The following is a 14,540-nucleotide window of genomic DNA, read 5'->3' on the forward strand; positions in this document are numbered from 1 at the left end:
TCCCTCTGGGCCTTCCGGGACCCCTCCTTACCTACTAGCTGCGGTCGCTCAGATGCTGCTCTGGGCTGCAGACACAGTGGTGGGAAGGGAGACGGTCGAGTGGCCACCTGAGCAGACCGCAGAGGCCTCTCAGGGCAGATGACCGGAAGTTCTTTTCTTCTGCAAATGAGAATAATACAGATGTCGTGTCCCTTATCAAAAATGCCTGTCTTTCAGATTTTTTCAGATTTTGGAATAGTTGTATATACATTATGAGATATTTTAGGGAAGGGACTCAAGTCTAAACATGAAATTCACTTAGGTTTCGCATATGTCTCGAACGCACAGCCCGAAGGTCATTGAATGTGAGTTTTTAAAATGATTTTGCACGTGAAAGGGTTTCCGGGTGTGACATTTCCATGCGTGGTGTCCTGTTAGTGCTCAGGACATTTCATATTTTGGAAGATCGTGGATTTCAGATTTTCGGATTTAGGGATGCTCCATGACTGATTCACATTAAGTGTGGACGTGAGAAACATGATTAGCCCAATGACAGAAAGTCAGTTCATAAACTGAAAATGCAAACAAGCATGAGGTAGCCTCACGATGACCATTCCTATGTCGACAATGATACTTAAGAGTCACTGATGCGTGCTGAGTGCCGGACACTCTGCCTCGGCTACATATGAATCAGTTATTTAATCCTCAATAAACCCATCGTATGGGTAGTATTGTTATCACCATTTTTGTAGATGAGGACACTGAGGTGAGATTCAGACACTTCCCCGGGATCACAACTTGTAAGTTATAGAGCTGGGACTGTGACCAGATTGTAAGTCTGAATCCAGATGTGACTCTAGTTGTGATTATTTGGGGTGGTTTCCAGAGCCTTCATTATTCAGGTTGTCACTGATTTGTTAATATCTATTTTCAAAAAGTACCACCTGTAACTAAAACACATTCTCTAAATGTGGCCGCACCATCAATGGGAGCACCACCTCCTTTGTTCAAGATCTTAGGCTTTTATTAATGCATCCCAACATTTTATTGGCTTTTCCAACAGCTAGATTCCACTGATGGCTTATCTGAATTTGAAATCTTCTAAGTTCCTTAAGCCCTTTTCCCTTCAAGTGTTGTTATACTTAATCTTCCTGATTCCAAACTTGTGCAAATGAATTTGGATGTCAGTCTTTAATACAGTGTCTTGATTGAGGCCTCAGCCAGAGTGTGGAAACTCTTAAGAAATCAATAAAATAGTCTTCTGCTGGGTGTTCTAAGCAAGATTCCCAAATGCTAATTATTATTGTTAAACGATGACTCATCTGAAAGAGTTTCCTTTTCAAGTTGTATTGCATCATATGGGAACGGTTTTAAATAGACCACCCTGTACACAAACATGTTCATCTTAAAGCGTTCAGGCCCCACTTCTGTGTCCCAGGAGATTAACTGTCCTCTCCACCAAGCGGAGGGCGGGACTTCACTGGGAGCAGGACGTGAAGGCTACAGGGAGGGCCCTGAGCCCCGGGGTTCTCCCCCACCTTTATTTCCAGGGGGCAAGATTGTATCTCTATGAAGGCAAAAATTTCACGGGAGGGAGGAAAACCTCGAACAACCGGACCTGTTTTCTACAGATTTGGTGTCTGATTCATGAGGAGGAGAGGTTTCTTTAAACTGGAGCTTAAGAAGCAGGACAGATAGGGTGTGAATTGGAATTAAAACATTTTAAGTGCTGCTTTTAACAAGCTGGGGCAAAAATGGACTGATTTCAAACAACACTACCTGGAGGAGCAGAGGCAGCCATCCTGGGGCATGTCAGAGGCCCAGGGAGGGAGGAGGGCCTGGGCTTGCAGACAACAGGGACACACGGGATTCTACTTAACTGGTTAATTTGCAGTCAAAGAACAATATAAGCCTCCCTGTTTGGAGGAGGGGGGACCTCCTTTAGAAAAACAAAACAAAAACAAAGCAGATCTCCGCTGCTCCGGCATATTTTCCTTCTCTGCGGTGATGAAAGTGTTTGCACTAATTTTCCAGGGAGACCAGAAAATATGTATAGTGTGTTTTGTCTCCAGTGGCATCCTGGGTCACTGAGCACCCGCATTCAATGCCATTTGTTGATGGATAGATGGAAGAATCGAACCTTTCAGCTTCAGGGGGGGATAAGTAGCCAGAACTCAATGTCCGCAGGAACCCGCAGGAAAAATAAGGTGAAATCTTAACTCTTAAAGCTACAGAAAGCCCGAACAATGTCACTGGGTGAGCACAAGCCTGTTCAGTTTGGGCTCCGCTGGACAAGATGATGTGTCCAGAAGCTGGGAGCCCAGTGACGAAAAGAGTGTTCCATGTGGCGTCTGAATGGACCACGTCAATTGTGTGGGGGAAGAAAGGCCCCCGAACTGCTTACCCAGCCCCGAGAGCTGGTGGGCTGTGGGAGTGGTGGGGGCGGGGCGGGGGAGGGGAGAGGTTTCTCTCTGCTCAGAGGGGAAAATTCTCCACCAGCTCTGTTCCCAGCTGAGAGCAGAAAGGGAACACATCCTGACACCCCCTCCAGTTCCCAAGGGAACCAGAGGCAGCTTGAGCTCTCCCCCTCATGGCCTCTTGGTTCAGTGAATGATTGCCTGGGCCTCTTCCCCCGGGTGGGAGGGAGTCCCTGGGCCCAACCCTCCCAGGCCGGCTGCACCTTGGAAATCCTGTGGAGCTAGAAGCGTCCTCCTCTGGCTGCAGGCCCCAGGTGAGGCGCCCCGAGCCAGGGCCTGACTTTACCTGGGACCTTCAGGGAAGTCAGGGTGGTGACTGGGGCGTGGTAGGACCTGAGTGGGCCCTGGAGACAGGTGTGGGAGGAGATAGGACCAGGCCTTGCTAGAGGATTCGCAGTACTTCTCTGGCCGAACCTTCCCATCTGGCAGAGGAGGCTCAGGGATAGAGAAGAATTTGTGGAGGTCAAGTGTCACGTCAGGAGTTAAGCAAAAGACTTGACCCAGAGAAGCACCTGCTTGAGGCCTTAGGAGGTGTATCAAGGCCCCAGGTGTGATGGTTCCATTTCCATGAGGACACTGGATGGTCTCCTCGGGCCTGAGCTCCATAGACACCTTCAGCATGAAGGAAGAGGGGCAGGGGATCCCCGGAAGCTGCCTTGAGGTGAACTCTCTGGAAGGGAAGGAAGCAGGGTTGGGCAGAGCAAGAAGCTGGGCGGCAAGGTGGTCACCATGAAGCACCAGGGCAGTCCTGGAGCTGAGCAGCCCTCAGACGGCCCTGCTGGCTCACTTTCTGGATGCAGACTGTCCCAGGAGGGGCGTGTGAACAGGAGAGCGGCTCTTTCGAGAAGACAAATCAAAGAGGTCTCAGTTGAGGGGTCTTGGCAGCCAGCAAGAGAGCTCAGCTGAGGAAGTGGGACTCGAGCCATGTGGGACTCTGCATGCACTGTCTGCCATGTAAAATATTGAAACCCGCTTTTCTAGCTCTCCGGCCATCTTGACGGCTGCTCTTGGTTGGGGGCCGTCCTGCATCTAAGGCAGGAAGATGGTGGCCGCAAAGATGACGAAAAAGTCTCTGGAGTCTATCGACTCTAGGCTCCAGCTTGTTATGAAAAGTGGAAAGTAGGTGCTGGTGTACAAACAGACTCTGAAGATGATCAGACAGGGCAAAGCGAAATTGGTCATCCTCGCCAACAACTGTCCAGCTTTAAGGAAATCTGAAATAGAGTACTATGCCATGTTGGCCAAAACTGGTGTCCACCACTACAGTGGCAATACATGCGGAAAATACTACAGAGTGTGCACACTGTCTATCATTGAACCAGGTGATTCTGATATCATTAGAAGCATGCCAGAACAGACTGGTGAAAAGTAAAACACACAAAATTTTTCTTTAATAAAACTTGGCAGAGTTTGTTTTAAAAGAACTGCAAAAGAAAAAAAAAAAAAAAAAATGGAGACCCACAGCCAGGATGGGTGGTGTGGGCAAGTCCCGGAGACGAGGCCTTGAACGTAGCCCTGCACTGAGAGACGCACACTTTTCCCTATTTTATTAATATTTCTGAAGGGCTGCATTTCACAGTGCCAGTCAAAACCTGCTTGCTGTCCTGAAGTCCATGGTGGGGTTTAGGACAGATGACCCTAGACCAGAGGGAATTAATTCTGTGTTTAATGCACTAGGTTAACCATTAGGAGTGAGCGGGTAAAAAGTGGCTCAAAAAGAGGGAGGGATTCCACTCCATTCCCAGTCTCGCCTCCTTGTTTCTGGACTGCTTTTAATGGTTTTGGTCCACTTGGTTTTAGCATGAACTTGGGAAAACACGGAAACACAGAGCAATGGTGAATCGTGCTCCCCATGGTGGGTACCTTTCATTAACAGACCACCTTAGTGGCTTTGGATGTTTTCAAATTGCTCTAGAAATCATCATCATTGTTGGGGAAACTAAATGAATATTACCTTGCACACAGATTTTGGAGCCCACGCCAATTTTAAAGTGATGCTTGCTTTATCAGTGCAGCCTGTACATATCCGGGAAGTTACAGTGGGGTTCAAGGGCCTGTGCCAAGCACCCTCTTCTCCTTACCTTCCAAGCCCTTCTGCTCCGGGTCCCCGCTTCCCACTTTGGAGTCATATTTTTTCCTGGCATTTACACGATTCTAGGTAAGGAGCGTGCCCTGACCTCTTGAGTGATCCAGTTGGTCTACTGAGCGCCCCTCCGCCTTCCCTGCCTGTCACCCAGGTGACGGGTGTCAGGGACCTCAGGTCCAACGGCAGGGATGCACCCACGTCTCAGTCCCCACCCGGGAGCAGAGGGTGGTGCTGCTGTCCTGGCCTTTGGCCCCCGATGCCCACGACTGCTTTTCTTGTGCTCAGTGTTCTTTCTCACACTTCAAAATAACCCTCTAGTATGAAATTTTGCAGGGACGTCCTTGGCGTCCTCATGCGGGCCTCTACCTTGCGAAGGAAGACTTAGGGGCCGAGGCGAGGGAAAGGCAGCGGGGCGGGGCCTGCGGCGCCCCCCCCCTCCCCGCCCACATCGGCTGTCACCAGCTACTCTGCGCCTCAGGGCCATTATCCATCTCTCTGAATCGGTGATTTAAAAATTTTTTTTATATTTTCATTTTTGGTACCAGGGATTGAACTCAAGGGCATCCTACCACTGAGTTACACTCCGAGCCATTTAAAAATTTTTTTTGCGGTGCTGGGGATTGAACCCAGGGCCTTGTGCTTGAAAGGCAAGCACTCTATCAACTGAGCTATCTCCCCAGCCCTAATGTTTTTTTAATTTTGAGACAGGGTCTTGCTAAGTTGCCCAGGCTGGCTTCAAACTTGCCATCCTCCTGCCTCAGTCTCCCAAGTAGCTGGGATTACAGGTGTGCACCACTTTACTCGCTAAAATTGGTGATTTTTAATTTTAAAATGGTGTTGTTGTGTTGGTGCTGGGGATTAGAGCCAGGGGCACTCTACCACCGAGTTGCCTTCCCAGTGCCTTTTATTTTATTTTGAGACAGGGCCTGGCAAAGTCGCTTGGGCTGACCTTGAACTTGTGATCCTCCTGCCTCAGCCCCTGGGTTGCTGGGATTGACAGGTGGGCACCACCACACCTGCCTGAATCGGTGATTTTTAAAGTCAACTAAAGGAAGAACAGAGCAGGGACGCAGGTTGAGCCTTCAGGGTCTCACCAGGTTGTCCCTCAGCTACACACAGGTGTCGGCATCTGTGCAGGACTGGTTCCAGGATACCCAGCAGAGACCAAAATCCTCAGGTGCTCAGGTCCCTCTGGAAAACAGCATAGTGCTTGCAGATCATCCATGCATATCATCCCACGTACTTTATTTTATTTATTTATTTTTTTAAATGCAACATACAAACTTTATTTAACAAAAGTAACAGGTAATGTCAAACAGGCACTTATATTAAGAGAAAAACTGACTAGAAGAAATTTTATCTTAAACACCTTACAATAACCTACTTGCAGTTGCATTTAACTGAGCTCTGTTGCTGTGAAGAATACAGCTCATGCACAGGTATGGATGAATGATTTGTACATTTTTCAAGTATTCACTGAATACTACCTTATATACACATATACATTAAATTTGCGAAAGATTTAATTGATGATCCCAGATATACTTCATTTTTGTTGCTCTTTTGGAAGAGGTCGTCTAAAGAGAAGAATATGGGGTTCTGGCTCATGAATCATGTAATGAACCCAGCCTAGACTTTGTTGGACACCAAGTCTCCTCCATTCCTCTTCAGACATTAGATGAGTTTTGGGTACTTGTTTGGAAAGTTCTCTGGGTAACATGACATGCCGGTACTCATAGTGCTCGTCGAAGTACTTGTCTGAGTAGTAGATCTGCTTGTGGGCCATACTGCCGGCGCACAACAGGGCGGAAACCGAAGACTGCAAGAACAAGCGAAGCGGAACGCACGTCCGTTTCTACCCAGGGCAACGACTCGACTAACTCCCCCACGTACTTTAGATTACTTACAAAACCTAAAACAATGTAAATGCTATGGAAAGACTTGCTATACTGTATTTTATTTATTTTTTTGGTACTAGGGATTGAACCAGGTTAACCTCTGAGCCACATCCCCAACCCTTTCTTGTATTTTATTTAGAGACAAGGTCTCAGTGAATTGCTTAGGGCCTAAGTTGCTGAGACCGACTTTGAACTTTAGGTCCTCCCACCTCAGCCTCCCAAGCCACTGGGATTACAGGTGTGCACAGGTGTGTACAGGTATTTTTAATTCTTATTTTTGTTTTTAATTGTTATTAAAAAAAACAAACATTTTCAGTCTACAGTTGGTTGAATCCGTGGACAAAGAACCTGTGGATACTCAGGGCCAACTACTTTCAGTTAACTGAGATATTATTCATTACGCTGTAAAGGAGTGGTCCATTTGTACTGTTCAGGGGGATTTAACAAATGAATATCCTGAGAAAGATCCAGAACACTTCTGCCCCCAGAACATTGCCTTGTGCCCTTCTCAGTAATCCCACTCCACCCACCCTTAACAACACCATTGATCTGACTTCAGTCACAAAAATTAGATTTGTTTTGCCAATTACAGAACTTCATATAATTGGAATAATATAGAATATATTTTGAGGAGTCTGGCTTTTTTCACTTGGCACAGTATTTTTAAGATTCAAAATGCTTCTTGTTGTGTGTAATTTGTTCCTTTTTATACCAGAACAACTGCATTTTATGAATGCCTGTCATAGTTTGGGCTGCTGTAACAAATGTACCACAGGCTGGGTGGGGATCGCATTGAGAAATGGGGTTTCAACATAGGAATTTGGTGGGGACACATAGGCATTCCACTTGAGCTGGTCCCCTGCAAAATTCATGTGTTTCTCATATGACAAATACCTTCATTCCATTCCCCCAACTCCTAAGTCCCAGCATTGACTCTGAAGTTTAAAGCTCATTTAAATATCATCTCCATTGGACGTGGGAGGGGGGTAGGATTCCTCTCCAGCTCTGAAACCAAGCAAGTCCTGTGCTCCCCAAATATGCCAGGCGGACAGGCACAGGCTGGACATCCCCATTCCAAAAAGAAGAAACAAACGAGGAAGGGACAACAGGTCCCAAGGAAGTGCACTCAACCAGGAGGACTCCCTGATATCCTAAGGTTCAAGAAGCATCCCAGAGGTTGGGAGCCCTGTCTTCCAGTACCACCCGCCGGAGGTCCTGCAACAGCAGCTCTGCAGGCCAGGGGTGGTGCTGTCTGGGGCCAGGTTCCTGGTCTTGGGTTGGAGCCCAGGGTAAGTGCCCCGTGGCCTCCAGTGGCCTTGCAGAGCCTCCGGCTTTGGCTGTGTCCCCTGGTAACCCTCCCCATGCCGTCCCATTTCCGGTATGTCAGTAGGACCCGCCGCCTCTTCCTGCTTCTGTTGAGATGGGGGAGTGAGTTCCTGGTCCACGCTGATCTCCTCATCGAGTGGGTGCTCCACCACAGCCTTAGGTTCTCCTAGAAAATATTTGCTGACCTTTTCTAGAACAAACACACCAAGGAGATTCAGAATCCTCAGGTTGATTTCGTTTTGCTTCCCAGTCTCCTCTTCTCTCTTCTCACATTTACTGCACCAGCTGGGAGACACCAAGCTGCCCTCTCAAATCGCTGCTCAGATCTCCTCAGCGGACTCCGACACTGCAGCTTGTACCTTCTGGGAAACACCAGCAGGAGCTCCACTGAGCCAAGCGCTCCACTACCTGTAACCAGAACGGCCTTCCTCCCCGCTGTGAATCCAGGTGTTCCGCACTTAGCCCTCCACAGAATGGCCTTTGCCTCCAGACTTGTATGCACACTCTGTTCATGATGACCCATGTGTTTTTAACAGTTCACAATCATCCAAGGCCAAATTCACAAGAACGATAGTTTTAAAATCTATATGCACCCAAGAGCATAACCTCAATATATTTAAATAAAAAAATTGACAACTAAAATAAGAAATAAACACACAATCATGGGAAGGAAATGTTTGCTCTCAGTAGTTGAAAGAAAAGTCGATGATGCAGAAGATTTGCGCATGATTAATGTTAGGGTTTGTGGTCAGGAGCAGAATGCTATAGTTTGGATCAGAAATGTCCCTCAGACTCATGTGTTCAGAGGTGAGGGCTTGGGTAAGTGACTGCACCATGATGGTTCTGACCTAATCAGCAGATTAATCTGCTGATGGCTGAATGGATTACTGGGAGGTGAGACTTAATTGGAGATAGTAGGTAACTGGGAATGTATCCTAGAAGGGATTACCTTTTCTCTGGTCCCTTCCTGCCTCTCTCTCTCTCTCTCTCTCTCTCTCTCTCTCTCTCTCTCTCTTTCCTCTCTCTCTCCTCTCTTTCCTCTCTCTCTCTCTCTCTCTCTCTCCTCTCTTTCCTCTCTCTCTCTCTCTCTTGTCCTCTTCTCTCTCTCTCTCTCTCTCTGCCTGGCTGCCATGATGTACCGCCTTATCTCAGGCGCAAAGCAACAGAGCTGACTGACCATGGACTGAATCTCTTAAACTGTGAGCCAAAATAAACCTTCTCTCCTCTAAGTTGTTACTGTCAGGTATTTTGGTCCTAGCAATAAAAAGCTGATGTAACACAATTAACAAACTTGCACTAAACACTGTGTAGACCCTGCCCCCCAACAACTGCAGAATACAGCCTTTTCAAACAAACAGGGAACATACAGAAACGCACAGTATTCTGGACCATAAAAGTAAGTCTCATCCAACTTTACAGAGGAAACTTCTCTGACCCCAGGGCAATTGTTAGAAGTCAATTACTGAATCAATAATTAAAAGAAAACACTTCCACTTGGTTGGAAATGACGAAAGATATTCTGAAATATATTATGGGTCAAAAAGAAATCACAATGGAAACTCAAAAACACTTAGACTAAACTAAATGAAATGATACATATTAGACGTGGAATATAAAACACAGAGTAGAAAAACATTTGAAAATCAATAATTCAAGCATACCATTCAATGATTTGGAGAAAAAAAACAAGAAAAAAAAAAAAACATGGAGGTTTTTTTATTTTGTCTTTTTGGTGATCTAGAGATTGAGCCCAGGGTGCTTTAACACTGAGTCACATGGCCAGCCCTTTCTGTTTTATTTTGAGACAAGCTCTCACTAAATTACAGAGGGCCTCAACCTTATAATCCTCCTGCCTCAGTTTCCTGAGCTGCTGGGATTACAGGTGTGCACCACTGTGCTAAAACCACAAAGAGGACTGAAAAGGAAAGTAGTAAGTACAGGAGAGATTTGTGAAATACAAAGCAAACGTGTAAAATGAGGACTAACAAGGTCAAGGTTGGTTCCTAAAAAGGGGACTAATTGCTGGGTAGGGGCCACACCTGTAATCCCAGGGACTCAGGAGGCTGAGGCAGGAGGATCTCAATTCGAGGCCCTCAGTAATTTAGTGAGACTCTGTCTCAAAGAGGGCTGGCACATAGCTCAGTTACAGAGCACCCTTCAATCCCCAGTACTCCCCCCAAATAAAAAAGATTAACAATTGACACGTCTCTAGCATGATGGTTAGGAAAAAAGGAAAAAGCACTGATCTGGGCCCTGGGAAGACACAAATAACCCAGATTAGGATTTTCATTTTAAAAAGGAGACATCACTACCAATGCTGTGGACATTAAGATGATCATAATATTATGGCTACTCTTTTTTTTAAATTTTTATTGTAAACAAATGGGATACATCTTGTTTCTCTGTTTGTACATGAAATAGAGGCATACCATTTGTGTAATCATACATTTACCTAGAGTAATAGTTTTTGATTCATTCTGTTATTTTTTTTCTCCCCCCCACCCCTCCCACCCCTCTTTTCCCTCTATACAGTCCCTCCTTCCTCCATTCCTGCCCCCTTTCCACCCCCCATTATGTGTCATCATCCACTTATCAGTGAGACCATTCCTCCTTTGATTTTTTGAGATTGGTTTATCTCACTTAGCATGATATTCTCCAGTTTCATCCATTTGCCTGCAAATGCCATAATTTTTATGGCCACTCTTATGCTAATACATTTGAATGCTTAGACAAAATGGAAAAACCTGTAGAAAACATGCAGCCTTACAATTTTTACTAGAGAAGTCATTGAAAAGCCAGATAGCTCCAGGAGAGCCCCACCTGAGAGAAGTGCAGCCCAAGCCAAAGAGGTGAACTACATACCTCAGTTGAGATTTTCTAGAAGTCCCATAAAAAGTATAATTAAGGGCTGGGCATATAGCTCAGCTGGTAGAGTGTTTGCCTCGCAAGCACAAGGCCCTGGGTTCAAATCCCCAGCACCGCAAAAAAAAAAAAAAGTATAATTAATAATTAACAGGTATAATTAATTTTAGTACTACATGTTATTTAACCTGTACATTCAAACCATTATCAATTTAACATGTAACCAACATAAAAATTATCAACAAATATTTTATATTCTTTTCGGTACTAAGTCCTCAAAATCTGGTGTGTAATTTACCTTTCCAGCACATCTGAACAAGTAGCTATGGCATTGGATGGTGTGAATTTAGAAAAAGGTTAGAGAAGCTACTGAAATGGATATCTAGATTTATTATTTTTACAAATGTGGTAATTAAGACAGTATAAGATTTGTGCAGAGTTGGACAAAAACATCAATGGCTATCTCATTAATCAAGAAGTTCAAGTTAATACCAAAGCGGTTGGTGCTGTACACCCAACATCCAGAATTGGAGGCTTCTGATAATACCATGTGTTGGTAAAAATACCAAATGATGTTTTATTTATTTGCCTGGGAGGGAGTTATTTAGATGTTTGGTTTATTGTCAAAACAAGCAGTTCATTACTACAGGTACAGAAAAGGTCAACTGAAGAAAATTAGAACATACAGTTCAGCAAAGACAAATGAAGCAGAAACCCAGACAGGGGTGCAGCTCGGTGGTGGAGCACCTGTCTGGCACACACGAGGCCCTGCTTTCAGTTCCCAGCACACACGCATGTGCACACACACGCACACACAAAAAAAAGAAAAAGAAAGAAGAAAAGAGAGAAAGAAACATTATCGTGTTTTGGAGAGAAGGAGGAAGTCTTGCTTTTCAGAAGCCTCACCAATGCGAAGTGAAGAGTCAGGAATGTTGAAAATGTTAAACAGACAAGAAGGTCTTAAAATTTAAATCTTTATCAAGAATTGCCATTGTGCCTGTAATCCCAGTGGCTCAGGAGGCTGAGGCAGGAGGATCGCAAGTTCAAAGCCAGCCTCAGCAACTTAGCTGAGACTGTCTCTAAATAAAAAATAAAGAGGGCTGAGGGTGTGGCGCAGTGGTTAAGTGCCCTGGATTCAATCCCGAGTCTCTGCCCCCCCACCAAATGTTATTTGAAGTAGAGTTCAAAAACAGTGGGAATCCAGATGCTGAGAGATCAGATATTTTAAAGCTTGCTTTATAACACAAAATACTCGGATGCACAAGGCCCTGGGTTCAATCCCCAGCACCACACACATACACACACACACACACACACACACAACCAAAAATAAATAAATAAATAAATAAAAAATAAGGAAAATACTTTTACTTTGGTAGTTCATGGGTTATTTTTGTGACTAATTTGTTTTTAGGAAAATGGTGTTTGGGAAATGCATAAAAAATATAAAAAATATAAAAATTGCCCCAATTCTCATAACCATATCATTTAGTATATTTGCTTTTGAGTATGTGGTATATGTTTAATATAAATGTTGATCCTGTGGTTTGGGAAAAATATAGGACCTGAACAAATATTGGAAAATATAGAGAAATATAAAAAAAAATCCTCTATAATCTCAATAACCGGGGAGTCCTTCAAGCTTTAATCATCTTGCTTCTTTTTTTTGGTACCAGGGATTGAACACCGGGGCCTTTAACCACTGAGCACATCCCCAGCCCATTTTTTATACTTTATTAGAGACAGGGTCTTGCTGAGTTGCTTAGGGCTTCGCTAAATTGCCGAGGCTGACTTTGAAAGTGTGATCCTCCTGTCTCAGCCTCCCAAGACTCTGGGATGACAGGCGTGGGCCACTGTGCCCGCCCTTCTTGCTTCCTAATAAGCTTCTGTATAACCTGAGCAAGGCGGCTTATAGCTGTACATTTCAGATGAGGAGCAGAGAAACAGTAAAGCCAGGAAATCAAACAGGGTGCTCTCACCCTGTCAACAAAGGCAGCCAAAGCCACATACTTCGGGTCTGCAGTCACATATAATTAAGGGGTATGGCAGTCAATGTATTATGAGCAAAGAAAAATAACAAGATCTAGGGAGCCACGCGTGATGGATGGCTTCAAAGCAGGTTGCTCACCAAGGTGGGCCTAAAGCATGTTAGAATTGCTAGGAGAAGATCAGATGGCTGGCAAACCAAAGGTTCTATTTGCATGTATACATACATTAAAAACCCCTTGGTTTGAACATCTGATTTGCATTACCCTCTTTCAGTTTCAGAGTTTCCGTCTGGAATGTTACCTCACCAAACCAAACTACCCTAAGTCCAGTTAATTTGAAGACTAATTTTTTTTTTCCATTACCAGAAGGCAATTGTGGACTGAAATCTTTAAAAATATTATAGTCTTTCTGCAGACCACCTTATCTCTTTCCATCAAAACAACTTACTAAAGTTAACAACAAATTCGTTAAGATCCATGAAATTCAAAATTCTATAAGTGTGTAGGTATTCCACGGACAACATCCCAGGTTAAGTCACTTAGAAGATGGAATCTTCCTCCAGGTCTATGAAACTGTGGTTGTGTTCATGATCTATCAAAACAGAAATGAAAAGTAAAAACTAAATTAAACTTGAGTGCTTTACCATCATGACAGATACATAAAAATAGTAACTTCAAGACCGGGGTCATGGCTCAGTGGCAGAGCGCTCGCCTGGCACGTGTGAGGCACTGGGTTCGATCCTCAGCACTGCATGAAAATAAATGAATAAAATAAGGTCTATCAACATCTGAAAAAAACATTTAAAAAAATAGTAACTTTGGTGTCTCCATAAAAAATGCAAAGATACAGACAAAAGATGCAAGTGGAAACTATAGCTTGGATCATCAGCTCTTTATTCACTTGCTTAGGTGTCATGGGGACACAGTGGGTGTCCAGAATTAAAACAGAAATTGGGGGCAGAAAAGCAGCAAGAAACCCTCAGAGCAGGACAGATTCATTTTCCTTCATTTAACTGTTTTTGTGGTGCTGATAATGAAACCCAGGTCCTTGCACATGCTTGCCACGCACTGGCCACCATGCCATAGCCTACAGTCCTTAGGGAGTCCCTGGGGCTTGTGCTCAGAGCGTTTGTTGACTGACCAAATGAGGAATGAATGAGTGTGAGCGCGTGAACCAACAGCCTGTACCATGCATTGTGTGTCGCTGGCCTCGTGTGCTTTGCTGAGCCAATAATTTTATGACTGTTGGCACTTGGGGGGAAGAAGAGGTATTCTGCAATAAAAATCAAAATAAAATCAATAAATGAACAACTTTACTCATGGCTCTATGATAGGCACCATGAACACACAGAGGGGTAAAGTCTCCCCTGGGGGATGTGTTGGGGTGAGATGAACTAACCAAACACTCAAGAGCCATGGAAACCCAATAGCTTTTCACTGAGGACTGCCTTACCTTAGTGTACACCCAATTAAAAACAGCTTCAAATGGCTATTAATTTGAAATGATCCCTTCTATTTCTTTCCCCCAATGCCACCAAGGTCAAAACATTTCTGTTTGATGAGAATAAACTGGACTCGGGCTGCCCTGAACCTCTGGATGAGACATGACCCAGAACTGGAGGCACAATATCTACCCTCATCACACGGGTTAGCCTAACTGGATACTAGGCTCTCTGGTTACTTATGGGGACACAGGCTTAGCCTCCAGGGCTAAGTCTCATTTGTAGTGGGCTTCTGTGAAAGACTCACCTTCTATACAAACAAAGTTATCAATGAATTTGATAATTAAAACTAAAGTCAGAAGGATCTTCATGACTAGATGATACTGGTGGTTGCCTGGGTCCGAATGTCTCCCTATATTCTCATCCATCCATGCCCGCTCCATAAAATCACCAACAAGTGCCAATAAGACCATGCATGGTCC

General features: G+C 44.6%; 1 protein-coding gene and 1 pseudogene across 1 annotated transcript; one reads left to right on the forward strand and one right to left on the reverse strand.

Moving 5' to 3' along the window:
• The first annotated feature begins 3,498 nt into the window (after positions 1-3,498).
• Positions 3,499-3,875, forward strand: LOC124965823 (60S ribosomal protein L30-like; annotated as a pseudogene).
• A 1,935-nt stretch (positions 3,876-5,810) lies between these two features.
• Positions 5,811-6,417, reverse strand: LOC124965683 (cyclin-dependent kinases regulatory subunit 2). Its single transcript, XM_047526799.1, has one exon. It carries the CDS (start codon positions 6,326-6,328, stop codon positions 6,089-6,091), a length of 240 nt encoding a protein of 79 aa, XP_047382755.1. The 5' UTR covers positions 6,329-6,417; the 3' UTR covers positions 5,811-6,088.
• Positions 6,418-14,540: the final 8,123 nt, after the last annotated feature.

The sequence above is a fragment of the Sciurus carolinensis genome, chromosome 15, assembly GCF_902686445.1.
Source record: "Sciurus carolinensis chromosome 15, mSciCar1.2, whole genome shotgun sequence".
Classification (NCBI taxonomy): domain Eukaryota; kingdom Metazoa; phylum Chordata; class Mammalia; order Rodentia; family Sciuridae; genus Sciurus; species Sciurus carolinensis.